This window comes from Phodopus roborovskii, unplaced genomic scaffold (genome assembly GCF_943737965.1).
Source record: "Phodopus roborovskii unplaced genomic scaffold, PHOROB, whole genome shotgun sequence".
Lineage (NCBI taxonomy): Eukaryota > Metazoa > Chordata > Mammalia > Rodentia > Cricetidae > Phodopus > Phodopus roborovskii.
In genome coordinates this window covers 36,536,069-36,556,191 of record NW_026126433.1, presented here as the reverse complement: position 1 = coordinate 36,556,191, position 20,123 = coordinate 36,536,069, and the positions used below count along the sequence as shown (strand labels likewise).

The window sequence follows — 20,123 nt, the reverse complement described above, 5'->3', positions numbered from 1 at the left end:
TCAGTTGGGTTAATTTGTTTATGACTTAACTTCTTTGTTCTAGTCTATGATCTCATGAAGATAGGGAATTCATTGCTTGTTGAGTCTGTAATAAGAATGTCCTTTTCTCTACAATAGACTGTCTCTATAGATGCAGTAAGAGTATCACAAACATCTGGTTATATTTTAGCCTTTAGAATTTTAGTCCCAGTTCATTATCTGTTTTGTGGGGAAGGGAGTCTTCCTATCTGAGCATCTGGAGTGCTGGGGTTGCATATGTAGCTCACTGTCCCTGGCCATTAACTTTTGATAAGCTATTCTTTTCCTGGGGAGTCTTTTGAAATAGTGTCCCATGCCCTAGCTAGCTTTGAACTCTAGTTCCTCCTGCCTTTGCTCCCAAGTGCTGCAATGATAATCGTGTACCACTACACCCAACAAGCTCTCCACGGTTACCAGCATGTAGGAGACATGCAGTGTTCAGATTTCCAGTCTGTCATTGGAGGGCCATGTAAGATAGCTTACAGAAATATGTCTCTAAGATATTGTGAATTTAAATGAGTACATCTGGTCAGTTAGAACCCAGGTAGGAGAGAAGTGAAATGGAGGCCCAGGTGAAGCAGTGTTACAAAAGGTGGAGAGGACAGGGTTTTGAGCCTGCTGAAACGGGCTTTGGGTCTTAGAGCAGAACTAGAAAAAAAGCCAGGTTCCAATGGAATTTGAAGTAAGTGGTGGACTTTTCCTTATCGTCCCTTGTATTCCTGAATTTTAATTGCTATGTCAGACTACTTGAAACCATTTCCTGCATTTATATCTCAGAGATTGCAATCCTATACACATTCCTCTGTGGATCATTTAACAAAACCTTTTTTCTTTCTTTTTTTTTTTTCCCCTTCCACCCCCATCCACCCAAGACAGAGTTTCTCTGTATTGCTTTGTAGCCTGTACTGGAACTAGCTCTTAGACCAGGCTGGCCTTGAACTCACTAAGATCCGCCTGCCTCTGCCTCCCTAGTGCTGGGACTAAAGGCGTGTGCCACCAACGCCCGGCTTTAACAAGACCTTTTAAAGGAAATGTATTTATAAAATTAGGTTTTTTAAAATAAGAAAAATAAGGGCCAGGCGTTAGTGGCACATGCCTTTAGTCCCAGCACTCGGGAGGCAGAGGCAGGCAGATCTCTGTGAGTTCAAGGCCAGCCTGGTCTTCACAGCGAGTGCCAGGATAGGCTCCAAAGCTACACAGAGAAACCCTGTCTCAAGAAATAAGACTTTGTGCCAAATTAAGGGAAATGCTTATGAGTACTCTAAAGTGTTCCAGTGTAAGCACAGAGTATTACTGTCTCGTTTGGGGATGCTCTGGTGTCTCCTCTTTACCAAGGTAACTTTGCTGAAGCTGGTTGTTTCCTAGGCTAGACTTGGGTAGTTTACATTTGCTGCATCATTTGTAAACATTTTCCATGTTAGAAAGCTTAGAGTGAGAGAGTATTGGTAATTCATTTTTCTTCCTTTGCATTCACTTGGAACCCATTTAAAACTATGATTAGAGAATGTGGTAACTTTGGATTAGATGGTGATTTCAGTGCATACGAAATTCAGTTTGGAATAGGGACTCCCTTGAGACTGGAATCATTTCTAGGAGCTCTAAGTTTCTAATTAAATAGATCACTCAGACTGCAAGAATTCTATTACCAGAAGATACGTAGACTGTAAGGCCTTAAGTGGATTCTTATTTGCAAATAACTGCTTAAATTCACCATTTTCAGACTATATATAACCAGTACACTAAATTTAGCTCTGTAGAAATGTCACTAGTGAATTAAATATTGAGCTGTAGAATATAGTAAACCAAAGTTGTCAAACCCAAATGCTAGCTAGATGGCAGGTCCTTGAAGTAGGATCATGCCAGCCCTTAGATGAGAAACAAGTTAAAACTGCTCTTATCCTCTGAGTCATCTCTCCAGCCCCCAGACTGCTCTTAAGAGTAGTTTGTTTTCCCAGTGAGACGCTCTTGGAGAAAACTAACTTACTTTTTCCTTTTTTTTTTTTTTCTTTTCTTTTCCTTTCTTTTCTTTCCTTTCTTTCTTCTTTCTTGTTTTCATTTTCTTCATATGATTATCAATTGGAGATAGTTTCTGGGTTAAGGATGGCAAGGGTTCACTTCTTTCAGCTCTAGAACCCTGTCTGGTACATACCCTACAGATCCTGAATGTGTTGTCTTACTCTCTGTGAGTTCATGTTTTATTTAGAAGGTCTTGTTCCTTTGGTATTCACCACCATCTTCAGCTCTTAACAACTCTTTCTGCCCCCTCTTCTACAGGCTTCCCTGAACCCTGAGGTGATGAATGATGGAGAAATCCCATGTAGGGATGAGTGTTCTGAGGTTTCTTCTTTCTATATGTTGCCTGGCTCTGGGTCTCTCTATTGATTCCTATCTACTATAGGAGGAAGCTTCTCTGATGATGACTGAGCAAGAAACTGACCTATGAGCATAGCATAATGTCATTAATAATCATTTTATTGATACATTCATTTTGTAGAACAGTAGTATTTGTTTTCCCCTAGGTCCTTGGTCATGTTCTCATGTTCTTGGTCAGATAAACAGCATCAGGCATGGGTTCTATCTCATGGAGTGGGCCTTAAGTCAAATCTGATATTGGTTGGTCATTCCCACACACTTTGTGCCACCATTGCATTAGCATATTTTGCAGGTTGGACACCATTGTAGATCAGAGAGTTTGTAGCTGGGTTTGTGTTTATGTTTCTCTTTTGGTACCATGCAGGGCACCTTCCAGTACCAAGAACACTAGCCAGGTAGTGAAGGTTCTAAATAGGCATGACTTAACTTCTCCATGTTCAGCATGTTGTGGAGATGTTTTCAGCAATAGGGCCTTGTCGTCAGTTTGTGGAGAGCACCTATAGTCTTTGCAACAGCCTGGGTTGTTAGGGGATTTCCACAGAAGCCCTTTGGCTAACAACTCAATTAGATGTAGCCTAATACCAGTACTGGAAACTTCATTTGTTGACAAGAGATATCCACTTGGGGCTGTTTCCCCTATTATTTGGCAAATTTCTTTAGATTGTCTTTATATATGTATGTATGTATATATATGAAGATGTGTGTGTTTACACATATAATGTGCATATATTTTAGGAAGCTTCTGTTGTACTATTTTTCCATACTAGCACTCAAAGGACCCTTAATTTTAGCTATATTTCACTGTAGGGTTATCCCCTTCTTCCCTCCCTATCCCCACTTGATCCATTCTGGTCCCCTCCATTCCAGTCTCCTTTATCCATAACTGTGTGTTCCATTTCCCCTTCCTGGGGAGATCTCTCTATCCCCTCTAGTCCCATACTTTATACCTAACCTCTGTGGTTCTGTTGATTATAGCTTGCTTATTATTGACTTAATACCTCATAGACACATATAAGAGAATGCATACCTACTATTTATTTGTCTTTCTTTGTCTGGATTACCTACCTCACTCAAGATGAATTGTTCACTAACTCTTAATTGGCAGGTTGAAAACAATTCTTTACAAACAGAAGCCACAATAATAAGAGGTTAATGACTCAAGCATGCTTGATATCCCCAAACAACAAAAAAATTTGCATGAGAGGCAGAAATGTAATTTGTTGTAATATCACTGGGAGGAATTTATGTGCTTCCATTGCTAAAAGGTAATTTTTCAGTCAGGCAGTGGTGGTGCATGCCTTTAATCCCTGTACTAGGGAGGCAAAGGCAGGCAGATCTCTGTGAGTTTGAGGCCACCAGCCTGGTCCACAGAGCAAGTTCCAGGACAGCCTCAAGCTACAGAGAAACCCTATCTCGAAAAACCAGAAAATTAGTTAATTTTCCTCCACGTCCTTGGTCTGTTCAAGGATACCTGTCCTGCACTCACCTACTTCTTTTCATGTATTATCTTTTCCTTCTCCTCAATTATTCTAGCATCACACCTTTCTCCCCAGTTAAAACACACAAAGTTCCTTTTGACTTTTCTTCCTCGCCATCATCTAACCTTTCCCCTCTCTACTAACATTCAGTACTAATGCAGAGTGTATATGCTTTCTGTTTCTAATTCATTGCCCCTACTTCTTGAACTTGCCACAGTCTGGTTCTGCCTCATATTAGTACACAGCTCTCATCAGTATTGTCACTGACTTAAACAATACGAAGGTCTCAGTCAGTATCCTTTTCAGGAGTGTGTTAAAAACATTGACACATTGGCTTGCTCAATCCTTTGGCTGTTTCCATCCTTTGTGAACACACTTTTATCAGTTTACCTACAGTACTTTGGCTTCTCAGTTGTGCCCACCCTACCCCTGGCTTCTTCTGTTCTCCCTCTTAATATTAAAGTTTCCCCAGGGCTCAGTTCTTATCTGTTGTCAGGAGCCTTAAAGTTTCATCATAAGTGACATCCAAATGTCTGTTAGGAATTCTTGTCTCTACCTCCAGTCTCTGGTTACCTTCTCCATTTGGATGGTTGTTAGTTCTTTCCAGAATGAATTGTTCTTTCTTTGTTGTTCTTCACTGTAGCAAATGACAGCTTCTTCTCCTTGTACCTAGGCTCAATCTTTTGCATTGTGTTTAGACATAAGCAGATTTGCTGCCTTTTTCTCACACCTCCCTCATTTCCCCTGAGCATTCCCTTTACCCTTTCCTCCTGTTGGGACAGCTTTTTCATGATAGCTGTGTAGCTTACTGTCTCATGTCCTTGAGGCCCTTGTTAAACCACAGCACCTTAGAAGACTTTCCTAAGGACTGTTCACAAAATAACAAATCTCTCCCCTTCATCTAGCTTCCAGGCCGTCTGTATTAGTTTATTGTACCAGTTACCTGGAGGACATATACATGTATAGATCTCCCTGTGTCTCTCTGTCTCTCTCTCTCTGTCTCTGTCTCTCTCTCTCTCTCTCTCTATATATATATATACATATATATATATACATATATACATATACATATATAGATACCTGTAGGTATCTATTTTTTCCTCAGAATGTAAACTCCATAGGGGTAAGAATTATTTTGCTCAATGTTTTATTGTCCCCGAAACCTCCTATGTAATAGGTATACAACTACCTCTTTGCAGAATTTCATGTAATTTTTTCTTTTCACCTGGATCATTTCCTCAGAAAAGATTAATAAAATGTTGTATAAATCTTTTTGAACTAAAGTAGAAAATGTTAATGACAATTTGAACATAAAAAGGAACATTTTTAAGGATATATCACATAACTTGCATTTTTAAATAATCTAATGAATTCTAAGAATTGTTTCCAAATACTTAACCATTTACCCCTTTTATTAAATTTTACTTGATTGAAGTTAGTAAATTAACTTACATTTTCTTTAGATTATTTAAATTAATATTTATAGCTGTCATTTCTGCGTTATTTTCTGTACAAAGAAAAGAAAAATTGAATGTTTAATTTAGAGTCTTACAGGCTAAGTGTGTATAGTACAGTGATCAAATATCATAATATTGTGGTCCGCAGTACCATAGTATGAAGTAAAGTGTCGTAAAGTAAATAGTGTTTTTCTTATTTTTATTATTTTGGTTACTTGAATATTTGTAGAAGTTATGTGTATAATTCATCAAAATTAAAGAGAAACATTTGGTTATATATGTATAGTCTTGTTTCATACTTTTAATGACTATTTTTATCAGTAATTTGCTTTTAGTATTCCTCTTTGAAATGTGTCTTATTTAATCGTTTCCCTTTTTAAGTATGTAATCATCTTTGTACTGTTTTTTTGTCATGTTACTCTCTTCTTTCTTTTCCCATCTGTGTCAGAATTTTTAAGGGGGCCTGAGATAGCTTTGCTCCGTAAGCGCCTGCAGCAGCTGAGGCTTAAGAAGGCTGAGCAGCAGAGGCAGCAAGAGCTAGCACAGGCCCAGAATCAGCCTTCCACTTCCACTTCCGATCAGTCTCCTCATGAGGGCTCTTCACGGGACCCTCGAGCTTCAGGTTATTGATGTCAAGTGTGCTTAAGCCGCTTCTACAGTTGCTGTCTAATACTGCTCTGTGTAGTCCAGTGTTTCCCCTCCCATTCAAATGGGGACCTAATGTGCTTGCAGCTTTTCCTTTGCTTCCTGGCAAGCGAGTGGTCAATATCTGCTGCTGGAGGGGCAGATTGACAGGAGCATTTCCCAGAGGTGCGGATGTACAGCAGTGCTTTATCTTACTGGAAAACTATTTGGAAAGGGGCAATATTATCACTTTTAAAGCTGTTTAACTACTTTCTAATAAATCTACTGAATTTCATGACAGCTTTGATATTTTTGTAGAAATTTCCTATATGCCAAAATGAACCTATGCCTATAGACTGTTGGCTCTTCTTTTTTAAAAGTCTGTAAATATTTTTAAATGGCCCTAGTGATTATTTGGCCATACTAGCATGATCGCTCAATTATTCCCTCTTGTTATTATTTGACTTTTTTCACTATTTTCTTACTTAACGCTGCTATAATCAACTTTTGTATGTAGGACAGCAAAAGTACTTTATGATCTCAGTTTCCTGTTCTTACGCTGTCAAATTCTTATACTATATAGTAAGTCAGTGCCACTTATAATGTATTAACACTCCAATTCTTTTAGTTAATACTTCCTGAGAATAATGAAAGATACTGTCATATAAAAGTTTATCAAGATGAGCAGTAAGTGCTATATATTTTATTGCATATTACAGTATGTGTTAAAATGCTCATCAAGAAACAAAAACATGATTTAGGTTCTCACACTAATGAATTTATAATACTTTGATATATTTTGCTTTGACATCCTAAGGTGTAATGAGTTTGGGTGTTAATTACGTTGAAAACTCTGATTTAATTACTTGGAATTAATCAGTACCATTTATGGATAGAATTATGTATCCACTTTATAAATATATGTTCTAGCAATGGTAACTATAGCACATTTGTTAATAATACTATGGTACAGTATAATAAATTCACCCTTTGTAATATACATATGGTACTTTGAGCAAATTTGGGGGGCTTGATTTGTTATTATTCCAGGCTATATTAGTAGAAAGAAAGTCAGACTAGAATGCCTCTGATTTTTTTCCCCCCTGTGGGGTGATCTTTTCTTATATTTAAAAGAAAAAAATTAAATATATATGATCAGATTACAATAATGGCATATATTAATAAATGAATTTACTATCAGTACTATAGCCAGAATGTTTTTAAAGCAAAAAGAAATCATGAACAAAAACCAATGAAAAGAAAAATAAAGTGTCTTGATATATTTAATGTCCTTTTGCTTTTATTGATCTTGTGTGTTGCTTTTACACATTTACACATATGCAAGCCTGGAACATACACATGGATGACAGATGAAAATTTGGGAAAAACATTCTCTTTTCACTGTGTAGATTCTGAGGATTGAACTTGGATTGTTAGGCTTGGAGGTAGTCAGTCCCTTTAGTGGCTCCGTCATTTTGCCAGCCCCAAAATTTAGCAGTAACAAATCAAGTAGTAAAGTAAATTTTGATAGGAAGCAAAAGTATATGAGGAATAAAGTACATTATGAGTGTTGGAAAAGTAAGTTGAGGCTTATTTACCTTTCATATAAAGTTCTAAAAACTTGAAAATTGAAGTAAGTTCTTTTTTGAGTCAAAAATTTAAGAGTAGTTTCGGGTGTGATAATGCACACATTTAACGCCATCACTCAGGAGGCAGAGGCAGGCAGATGGTCAAGGCCAGCCTATTCTACATTGTAAGTCCCAGGCAAAGCAGGGCTATACACTGAGACCCTGCCTCAGAAAAAAGCAAACAGCAATGTAAACTAATTATATAGTTTAGTGAAATAATAGGATGATATCCTCTCATCTCTCAGTATCATTCTAACTAACGGGTGTCTAAGTTTGGAAGCCGATTTATTACCAGTAATTCTTAAGGAGCTCTAGCTTACCAACTGTGAAGTTGAGAAATATTCTCTTTTCTTTCTTATTAAACAATTGTCCTGGCCCCCTAAGGTCCACATGGTCTAGTATTTGAAGCCCTTAGTGCTATCACTCAGTGTATAATGATATCTTCACCTAAAAGGGAAGTGTTTTATGTGTATCTTAAGTGTTTATCATTTTATTTATATGAAATACCTTGATCAGTTTTTTTGTTTGCTGGTTTTGTCCTTGGGTAATGGTCTCCTGTGGCTCAGATGGGCCTCAAACTCTTTATGTGGCTGAGGATGAACTTGAAATTCTAATCTTCCTGTGTCTATCTCTAAGATGTTGGGATTCCAAGGGTGCTCCCCCACAACCAGTTTATTTAGTTTCGGAGACTGAACCCGGGGCTTCATGCATGCACTCTACTAACTAAGCTGCATTCCCAATCCCCTAATAAATTTTAATTAATAGCATGCCCTGTGTTCATTTGCTAGTGCTACTTTCATCTTACTCTGTCCTAGAAATGTTATTAGTAACTAAAAGCCTTATAAACTGTTAATAAAAGGCATCTGATAAGGTCTGTTTTCTTTTTCAATTAAATAAGCTTTGGTTATGAGAAAAGATGAGTTAGCTTAAGGCAAAATTCTTCATTTCAAAATGTTAAAATATTGAAGGGAAATTAGGAAATTTAGCAAAAAGGTAATTTTTTAACTAAGAATAATTAAAACATTATCTTAGGCATATTTGGTTTTAGCTTGTTAGTTTCTTCTATAAAAAGGTATGTTTTTTTGTGATGTGTTTTGCCTATCAGTAAATTACTGGGGGCCAGCAGATGGCTCAGTGGGTAAAGAAGTTGGCCATGGGTCCTGAATTCCTAGATCCTACGATGGGAAGGAGAGTGTTAGTTCCTGGAAGTTGTTCTCTGACCTTCTGTGTGCTATGACATGTGTGCCCATACTTACACACACACCATTTGTGCAGATACAATAATAATAAAGGACATTTAAAATAAGTTATAATTCTGTCAACAAATGGTACTTCCATTATCTTTCCACTTATTTAAGTTTCTTAGATATAAGGCGTTCAAAAGATACATGACTAGAATCAAGAAATTGTAAAAGTAGAAACTTTCTGAATTATTTCATTGACTTGACATATTTTATTCTCTTTTTAAAACATAGGACTCTAGAATTCTGTGAAAGTCCAAGTGTAGAATGAAATAATACCGAGTTTCTAAATGAAAAGTTGAAAACAAGTCACTTTGCAGAAATAATAATCTACAGGTTTAGTGGAATCATGTGGAAAGGTGCCAGACAGTAGTTGTTGATAATCACAGTGAAATATTATATATTCATGTTATATAGTAATTTGTTAATCTTTTCTTTTTCTCTCTTTCTTCTTCTGTTTTCTTTCTTCCTTTTTTTTTTTTTTTTTTTTTTTTTTTGAGACAGTATTTCTCTCTTTCATCCTGGCTGTCCTGGAACTGTCTAGATCAGGCTAGCCTCCAACTCAGAGCTCCACCTGACTCTGCTTCCCAAGTGTTGTAATTAAGGGCATGCAACACATAACTTTGAAATGCCAAATAATGACGACACCACTTTTAAATTATTGTTTAAAACAAGTCATATAAAAGAGTTAGAGCTTGGAACATAGCTTAGTGATAGGACAGTGCTTAGTATGCCTAAGGCCCTGGATTTGATCCTGCAGTACCATAAGAAACAATTCTCTTTTATTGAGTGTGGGATGGCTCCACTGTAAATCTTTCATCAGAGTTTTACATGGTAATTCTTGTTTAAAATCTGCAAATGGACTAGAGATCTAGAAGTGATTGAATTGTCTAGGGGAAGCTCTTTGATTCTTAGGGACATAGGAAGAAGAAGAAAAAAAAATCAAAGGCTCAGATGTAAAAGTAACATTGTTGTGATTTAGTTTGCTCTTCATGCTAACCCATAGCTCCTCAGCTCTGAGATGGAGTATGGATCAATCTACTCTAAAAGAAAGGTTTTATTTTTATTATTTGTAATTATGTGTGTGTGTCTGTGTGTGGTGTGTACATTTGTGCACAGGTGTTTGGGTAGGACTAAGGTGCTGCCTCCCACCCCCCATGGAAGTAGAGTTTGAGGTGGTTGTGAGCCCCTGAACATGGGTGATGGGAACTGAACCTGGGTCTTCTGCAAAAATACTATATGCACTCTTCACCGCTGAGCCATCCCTCCAGCCCCTAAAAAAGTTTTCACAACTAAAATAGTAATCCTTCAGAACTAAATTTAAAGTTTCAGTTTTCAATTTTAGATTACTTTAAGGTATTTTTGTTTTAGTTTTTGAAAGATGTGTTTATTTTTATGTGTATGAGTATTTCCCCTGCATATATGTGCACAGTATGCTACAATACTGTTGGAAGCAAGAAGAGGGCATTAGAACCTCTGGAACTAGAGGTGCAGAGATTTGTGAACCACCAAATGGGTGCTGAGAAACCGTCTGCGAGCGCAGCAAGTACTCTTAACCACTGAGCGCTCTCTCCTGTTTTAGTTTGTTTCTTTTGAAGTACATTTTTGACTAGAAGTCAGGAAGTATATAGAAAATCATTTAGGGATTATTTTCAAATTCATTTTCTAAGATTTTAGGAAATGCAACATAACTTTTAAGTCAGCAATTTTGATGTTGTTGGCAGTATTTTGAAATAGGATCTCACTCTACATCCCCAGGTGTTCTTAAACTTTTGATCCTTGTCTCATCTTCCTGAGTGTTGTGGTTAGAGTCATGCAGTTTGCTTTTCTTCTTTGTAATTTGTTTTGTTTGAGATATGTTTTTTGTTACCTAGCTTAGGCTGGCCTTGAATTTGCTCTCCAAGCTTTATCCTTCTGAGTGCTGAGATTACAAGCCAGTTCCATTATTTTTTAATTATATTTAGCTATCTGGAGGGTGGAGGTGTGCTATAACATGTGTGCAGGTCAGAGGGCAACTTGCAAAGAATCAGTTCCACTGTATGGATCCTGGTTTAAAAAACAAACAAACAAAACAAAACAAAAAAAAAAACAAAACAACAACAAAAAAACCCTCAGGTTTGGAGGCACTTTTTTTTTTAATCATTAAAAAGCCTTTTCTTTTTTCTTTATTTCATTATTATCTGGGTCTGAGACTAGTTGAATTCTTGTCCCTTACCTTATGACTAGATGAATCTTGGGCTATTGTCTGGGTTTCCTAGTTGCCAGTTTATTTAGGTACTATAACCTACCCTACATAACAGATGGCATAGAGATGAGATAGATTGTGTGTGTGTGTGTGTGTGTGTGTGTGTACATACATACACACACACACACACACACACACACATAGTTTTTAACTTGTGAGATAGTACCATCTTATTTTAATATATAGTTAGGTAATATACTACTATAAAGATGAAATAGATAAATTCTTAGTTCTTTTTTTTTAAAAAATTATTTATATAATTTTTTACATACCAATCCTAGTTCTTCCTCCCCTCCTCCACTCTCCCCACCTTCCCAACCCCCCATCCTGCATCTGCTATTCAGAGAGGGTAAGGCCTCCCTTCTAGAGTCAAGTCTGTCCTATCACTATGTGGGAGGCAGGACCAAGGCCCTCCTCACTGTGTCTAGGCTGAGCAAGGTATCCCTCCATAGAAAATGGGTTTCAAAAAGCCAGTTCATGAACTAGGGATAGATCCAGGTCCCACTGCCAGTGGCCTCACACACTGCCCAAGCCACCACTGTCACCTACATTCAGGAGGCCTAGTTCAGTTCTATGCAGGTTCCCCAGCTGTCAGTCTGGAGTTAGCTCCAGCTAGCTCAGGTCAGCTGTTTCTGTCGTTTCATCGTGGTCTTGACCCCTTTGCTCCTATTATCTATCACTCCTCCCTCTCTTCGACTGGACTCCAGGAGCTCAGCCCAGTGTTAGTTGTGGATGTCTGCATCTACTTCCCTCAATTACTGGATGAAGGTTCTATGATGACAATTATGGTAGTCCTCAATCTGATTACAGGAAAGGCCAGTTCAAGCACCCACTTCACTGCTGCTTAGAGTTTTATCTGGGGTCATCCTTGTGTATTCCTGGGAATTTCCCTAGTGCCAGGTTTCTCGATAATTCCATAATGACTCTACCAAGATATTTCTTTCCTTGTTCTCCCTCTCTGAACTTCCCACAACTCGACCATTCCATTCCCTCACGTTCTCCTCCCCACTGCCCTTCCATCCTCCTTTCTCCCCTTCCACCCTCCCCAAATTTGTAGTTCTTAATACTTATAAGCAAATACCGTCTTATTTATAGTATATTTTACTTCTTCATATTGTCTTCATATCAAGACCATTGAAGGTAAACAGCAGTGAGGATTCTGAATGAGCTGTTTATACATTTATCAAATGAATGTCCTAACTAGCCGCAACAGAGGCATTCAGTATATGGCTCATTTAAAGCCCAGGTCTGTTTTTCCATTTCAGGTCCCCTGAAGTCATGGGTTGCTGGCTCCTGCTCAGAGTGACAACACCCTGTGGATTCTACTGGTACTGGCCCAACCACCACAGAGCCCCACTGGAGCATGGAGCCAGCCTAGAGAGGGTCAGGTAGGAACTGTTTTTTCACTTTATGGCACGGTTTTGCCGATTTGGAAAAAAAAAAAAAAGTGATTTTTATACCCTAATAGGGTATAAAGCATTGATGACTATTTTTGAAAAAGGGCTTTCCAAAACTGAGCCATATTGGAAAAATCAGCATTTAGCATGTCCAGTGCAAGCAGGCCCTATTTACTGTCAGCCTTCCCACAATGTTAACAATGACAGCCAATGTAGCACTTCTGAAATGGATGCATTGGTTCATGTTTTAGCCTTTGTGCATTAATAAATCAGACATGCCATTGACCTAGTGATACAAGCCTTTGATAATTACCTTAACTGTTAGAGTCTTGAGGAAAACAGTAATGAATCTTAGGATTTTAACTGTAAGGAAATGAATATATAGTGCAAAATTTGAAGACAATTTTGCATCATGCTTTTTCAGTCAGTACCATAGCTCTGAAAACCAGGGAGGTAGTGGTTATGTGAAATGACTCTTCCCTATATGTTAGATAACTTACATGGGCCATCTCATTAAAAGAGTACTGCATCCCTTTGTATAGATTTAGAAATGAGACTGAGACAACTGAAATAACTTGCCCAGGGTTGCAATATTATTGAGTGAAAAGCCATTCAAATCCAGGAAATATGGCTGAAGAAATCTTGTTATATGTTAGATTATAGCTTTTTGTTTTCTATAATTAAAAAATTCTGGTGTTAAAGGACTGAAGGATTTTCTCAGTACTAAACTGCAGATTTGGGAGAAATACACAGTAAATGACTACTATATACATTGAGCTTAGTACTAATGAACTTTTGCTTAACATTTATTTCTACCTTTAAAATAATATAATTTAAAATACTTTAAATATGTTGACTTACAATATTGCCTTTAGTAGTGGACCATATATTCTGATTTTTATTTAGTAATGATGCCTTCTGAAATATTTCCAGAAATAAAGAGTAGAATATACAAACAGTTGCAGCAATGAGTTTAAGCTTCTTAAAATTTTGTTGTTATTTGTTATTCTCTTGGTTGTTGTGTTAATATTTGGAAGTATTTCTGTAACAGGAGGTATAGGCTTTTATGAATACTTAGTATTAGAAAAGCATGTTACTTAACATATTTATGTTATAGGAAAATAATAATTCTGAAAAGAGTTGCATAGTCCCAAAATTATAAATTAAAGACAAAAGCCAAAGTGCCATACATATTAGTCTTTAAAAAATGTTGGGCCAAGCTGGGTGGTGGTGGCACACACCTTTAATCCCAACACTCGTGAGGCAGAGGCAGGCAGATCTCTGTGAGTTCAAGGCCAGCTTTGTCTACAAAGTGAGTTCCAGGACAGCCAGGATTATTTCACAGAGAAAACCTGTTTTGAAAAACAAAAACAAAACAAAACAAAGATGTTGGACCAAAAGATGACTCAGTAAGTGGGTAAAGGCCCTGATACCAAGCCTGACAACTAGAGTTCAATCTTAAGGACGTACATGGTGGAGAGAATTGACTCCCACATATGAGCTAGCTATAGCATGTGTGCATCCATACACAATAGACTAGTACACAAAATGTAATTTGAAAATTTTTAAGAATAACAAGTAATTCTTAGAAAGAGTACAATGAAAATTTTTTAGGTTTTGTTGATTTATTGTGTTATTTTAAATGCTGGAAGGCTTAAATACAATTTTGTGTAGATGCTAGCATTGAAGATGTTCATTAGTGGGTTTTTAGTGATACTTTCTCAGTTTTAATTGAAAGAACAAGATACACTTTACTTCAAGAAGATTTATGCATTCCATAACGTAAAAAAATAATATTTGTGAAGTGCATTTCTTAATGGCCTTAGAGTTATCCTAAAGCTTTTGATTGTTAAATAAGAACATAGGGAAATGTGTAATGAAATCCAGAGGGATGAACTGTATTTTGTAAAAGACTCTTAAGGAGGTTTTTCCAATGTTTAATTAATTGACTTGTTTTTTATTTTACTTTGAAAAGTGTAACTTTATTTCTAAATACTTAATTGCCTATTTTTCCAAAATAACACAAGTGGCAATGTTATATTGAAAATGAATCAATGATAGATCTTTTAAAAGAGAAAAGTATGGTAGATTAAGGAACTGATAAACACAACCATTCCCATGTTCCTTCTTGTGTAGTAAAGACTCTTAACCAATTATTCTGGTGAAGAGATGATAGGTAAAGATGAATAAAAGCTTCACACTTTAAAATAATGTCATGGTTTATCAAAGTCTCTGAACAAACTGGTATGATACTAGAAGATGGAAGACTTGAGTGAGGGTAATAGAATGATGCTGGTAGCAGGCTTCAGACTACAAATAGAAGTGATCAAATAGTATGAATTGGGTATGAAACCAGGGTATATTTTGAAATTTCCCTTACCAATTCAGCAAAGGATAATCATTAACATCTGTTAGGAAGATGTGAAATGTTGTTATGAATATAGTTGGTGCTAAGTGAGATAGGCCTTATTATCAACATTCACTGAGAACTAGAGCAAAGGTTCTTAGAAATTAGGGGCCATTTTCACATTTGATGCGAAGCTGTGTTTGTTACCCACACTTTTTCCTTTTGCTGTAGCTCTACTGGGGAACTGGGGCTTCTCTATGTTAGGTATCCTTTGTCCAAAAATGCTTGGGATCAGAAGTACCATTTTGGGGGGAATAATCACATATACCTAATAGGATGTCTAAGGGAAGTACTCAGGGCTAAGCAGGAAGTTCCTTTGTGCTTTCTGTACCTTTGATGCAAACAGCAGAGGTAATTTTATGCAGTGCTTTTAATGTATCTATACTCGACTACATTCTATCATAGGAGATTAGTGGTGAAATTTTCTATTTGTGTCATGTCAGCACTGAAAACATTTTAGATTTTATAGCATTTTCAGGATTTGTGGGATTGTTTTGTCTTTTTGTTTTTTGTTTTTCCAGACAAGGGATGTGTAACTTGCATTCTTCAGTACTTTTGTTAAGGTACTGGTACTGTATCCCAGGCTGATAGGGAGAAAGAAGAATCTGCCTAAAAATGTTGCTGATTATCAGAATTAAAACTTGTTTACACCTGGCCAAAATGTTATTTCCATTTATTCCTTTATTCCAGTGTTTTCTAAAAATTAGAACCCAATAATGAAATAAATTCTCACATGAAGACCTGGTGTGTCCAAAAGATCAAAATAAAGTTGTACTGTTTGAAGCCATAGTAGAAAGTAGAAAGCACAGACCATTAAGCTCTCATCTTGCTTTTCTCTTTCTACCAGGTACTTCTATAAAGAAGCCTAAGCTTTCACAGAGTATAGTTTCATTATGCACAATGTACCATAGAGTTTTTAAAGATACATGTTTCTTTAAAGGTATTTAATTCATTGACTATTTTCCCTATAAACCACTTTTTGTTGTTAAACATCACAACTACTTCAGCTCATGTTATAGCAAAAAAGCATCTCACACAGTCCAGTGAGCATCTCATTTCATGCTTTGAACCTCCCAAGGCAGGGTGGAAGCCATCTGAAGAGCTGGTGAGGGAACTGAAGAAAGGCAAGGCATCTTCTGTTTAGAGGAAATACCATATTTCTAATTATCTATCTAGCACCTTATATTTGTGCTAGATGAATTTGATTAAAGATATGTGCATGGAAGTAGATTCTCAACACATTCTCAAGATTGCTAAATGCTTGCCTGGAATAACACCTTAAGCACATGACCCTGCTTACTCACTGCTTGGGAAACACACCACAGTACTTACTCGTCTTCCCTGCCTTATACATTTGTTTCTTAAGCTTAGAGATTATCATAACATTGCTGTGCAGTTTTCTGCTGCTTACTTTTAAGTTGAAATCTCATTTTTGTTTCAGATTCTCCTTCTTCTGTGGTTAACAAACAGCTCGGATCCATGTCACTTGATGAGCAACAGGGTGCGTGCAACAGGAGATGCGCTAAGCCCATTCATCCATAGTTTTATTGCAATGCATAAACAAAGTTCTTTCTTGATTTTGCTTAGCATATCATTTTAATTATGGTGTTCAGTCAGTATTTTATGGACTAAATTATCTTGTATGGCATTGTGCACAAAGGGCTCTCGTGGCCTGAACAAATTATGTTCTGTGTAAGCTCATTTCTGCCTTCAACATTTTATAACAACTTTGAAGTTTCTCCCTCTAACAGTTTGTAATGAATATAAGATATAACTTTTATTATAGCTATAGATCATAAAGTCATATAGAACTGTGGTTTAAGGTTAGCATATTGCCCCATTATTCATTTAGAAGCTATTTTGAATGTAGTAATATTTCATATTACTAGGTTGCTATGGTAATGACACTTGGTTTTGTGTCATACTTAACTGGTGATGAAACTCAAAATAGGTTGTTGTTTTGTTTTGTTTGAGACAAGGTTTTATATGTAGCCCAGGTTGGCCTTGAGCTGCCAGTGGCTATGCTTAGTCTTTCTCTTGAGTTCTGCTGTTACCCCACTCAGCGCTAATACTTTTAATTTTAAACATTATGCTTATAAAACCCAGAGATATCCAGTCAGCAGGGAAAACCTCTTGCAGTTCCACTGGTACTTTTTTTTGAAGTAGTGAAGGCTCGTTTAGAGCTAGATACAATCACAGGCTTATCGGTCAAGCTTTATGCCTAGCAGATCTGATACATTCAGTACAGAGAGGAATTGGAAAAGGACAATATTCTGGCAACAAAAGAGGCACATGAGAAGATTAATGTGGAAAGGAAGACTGTGAGGAGCTTAAGCACTGTCGAGCTTATAATAGCTCAGGGTTCTTTCCAGTATTCTAAGCACTTTGTGATATAATAATGTTAGTGATATTAAGCAGCAAAGAATAACTTTAATTTATTTATTTATATATTTATGTGGTATGTGTGTATATCAGAGGTCCATGCCATGGTGCAATCTTGCATAGTGATCACAGGATAATTTTCAGGAGTCAGTTCTTTCCTTCTACTGAATGGATCCCAGGGATTGAACTCAGGTCAGGCTTGGCTACAAGCATCTTTACTGCTCAGCCATTACTGCTAAGCCATCTTACCCCCGTGACTACAGTTTTCTCAGTTGAAAAGGGCAAATGGGTAGCTAATAGATTTCACAATTTTTTAAAAATTGTGAATAAGCATGAAATGTGTAAGACTTGGTAGGCTGAAAGGTTACATATGTAGGAGGACTCACTAGTTGACTGAAGAAATTAATATTTCTGTAGTGTCTAGTGTGAAATAGCTCAGTTTTAACTGTCCTAGAGAAATGTTCAAAAATTAAATGTAAAACAAATGAGGAACTTCGGTACTTTCAGTCTTAAATAATTTATTTGTAAATCTTTTGATGACATGTGTTTTGTTTCCTTGTTGTTGTTTTCCTGTTCTTAAAAAGTAAAGCTAGGCATGGCAGTTCTTGCCTTTAATCCCAGTACTCAGAAGACTGATGCAGGGGAATTGCCATGGGTTAGAGTGACAATCCGTGTTTTTAAAAAAAAACAAGCAAAATACAATGTAAAAAATTGGGTGGGGAGGAAAAGAAAAAATAGAGTAAATGAATTTGAGAACAAAATGAACCATGTTTTATCTTTATACAGAGAAATAAAATGGTATACAATTATACCATCACATTATATTATACTATAGCCAGATTCATGTTTAGTTAACCATATAGAATAATTTCTGTAGATTTATGTTAAATATTATACCTATTTAGTTGGTACCTCATTTATATATGGTTTGGGGATATAAGAAAGGAAAAATTCAAGTTTAACTCCCCCAGTTTTGGCCTCAATGCTTGAGTGAATGGTGATGCCATTTAGTGAGGTTGACTGGCTTAGAGATACAAAGTAGGAGGCTCTTTGTTTTGGTGGTCATCTAATACAACTTGTCATGTAGTATTGTAACATCTAGAGAGGTTGTATAAGTCTCATACCAGTTGTGTTAAGCAGAAACTTCATTGTAAAAGGCCACTGAAAATGTAGTTTTATGATAAAGACTTATGAACATAAATGGCCTAACAGTGGGAAATGGCCTAAGCATGTAGGCTTACCTATGGCAATATGTATTATCCAAAGATAAATTGTACCTTAGAAGTTAAGACAATCTGCCTGCCAACAGTCTGTCACTTCTGGTCTAAAGTAATAACTTTGTAACTGACTTTCTCACTTCTACTCAAGCCTAGTCTCTTCTTTACTAGCAGACAGTGAACCTTTGAAAAGTGTGTCATTTTTCCATCTAAAGTTACTTTAACCTTTGAAAACTAGTGAAGTTCATACCATGTCTTATAAGGCACACATGAACTACCCTTTTCTCCCTAACCTTATTTTTGGCCATTCTGCTCCTTTACTGTGTTCTTGCCAAGCTGCCTTCATTCTCCTAAACTCTGCTCATCACTGTGGTGTTGCCTAGAAGCCTTCGGTCTGCTAACATCATGCTCACTTGCTGTGCTCTTACCAAGTAGCCTGCCTCCAGTCTGCTAACACTCGGAGCTCCTTTCCTACTCAGATATCTTACACCCACTGTTCCCACTCTCAAACTGCTTTGTTGTTGTTGTTGATGATGATGACAAACAATATATACTTATCCTTTAAATGTCAATCTCAAAAAAATATGATTTCCCAGAATGTAGTACTTTCCCCTTTCCTTCTTTGTGGCTAGTTATTTGCTCTCATTAGATTTGCAATTATGTATTTGTTTGGAGGGTTGTTTCGTATATAACTCTCTCCATATTTTATACATTTTTTTATTCATGTTACTTATATGCAGTGTATGAAATCATACTGTCTTTTTTTGGTACCAATATTTGGTCAGGGCTTTTGTTTTGATGAGGGGGCTTTATTTTTATTTATTTTTTGAGATGGGGTCTCACTTTTAATTTATCTTAGTTGGCCTGGAACTCTCTATGTAGACGAGGTTGGCCTGGAACTTCAGAGATCAATGCCTATGCCTCTGCTTCATGTACCACTATTAATTCTTTAAGTGTCCAGAGCTATGGAAACTATTTCAATTAGGAAAATTCAGCATAATAGGCAGATTTACATATTGGAAAATTCATTTGGGCAATATTATAGATGAATAAATAGAAGATAAAGATTGAAGAAAGTCAGAACATATGAGAAATTATTTTAACAAACCAGGTAAGAGACTGAAGAATCCAATCTAAGGTAGTAGGAGTGGGAAATGAGTAAATTTTGAAAATCTTCATGAAGTAGAATGAATGGAACTTGGGCTTGGAGTAGATTGTTTGTCTTATCTAGTAGTGTGAATTATGTCTCCACTACAAAATAATCAAAATAATGACAGTAATGGTAATAATGAGTGATACTTTGAAACTGGTTAGCTAGAAATTAATGAGAAAATTATGTAAACCATCATCTTGAAAGGTAGAGCTTTCAGGAATAACAGATTGTTGGGAAAAGAAGATACATAAGCTGTTTTTTGGTAGTGTGTGTGTTGGGTGGGGGTATCCTTTAAATGTTGGCTTTGACTTACCTTAGTCTATTTTCTCTTGCTATTAAGGAATACTTAAGTGCTGATCATGGTGGCACGTGTCTTTAATCCTAATACCTGGGAAGCAGTGACAGGTGGATCTCAGTGAGTTCCAGACCAGCCAGGTCTGCATAGAAAGACCCTGTCTTTAAAATGTATGTGTGTGAAAGGAAGGAGGGAGGAGCATAAAGAA

General features: G+C 36.7%; 1 protein-coding gene across 1 annotated transcript in view; it reads left to right on the top strand.

Annotated features, from left to right (window-relative positions):
* Positions 1 to 20,123, top strand: part of Dcaf6 (DDB1 and CUL4 associated factor 6) — a 105,158-nt gene that overhangs the window by 52,752 nt on the left and 32,283 nt on the right. Inside the window, exons 11-12 of the mRNA XM_051186180.1 lie at positions 5,775 to 5,948; positions 16,310 to 16,369. Coding sequence (XP_051042137.1) covers positions 5,775 to 5,948; positions 16,310 to 16,369 — 234 coding nt within the window. The remainder of the gene's footprint in view (positions 1 to 5,774; positions 5,949 to 16,309; positions 16,370 to 20,123) is intronic.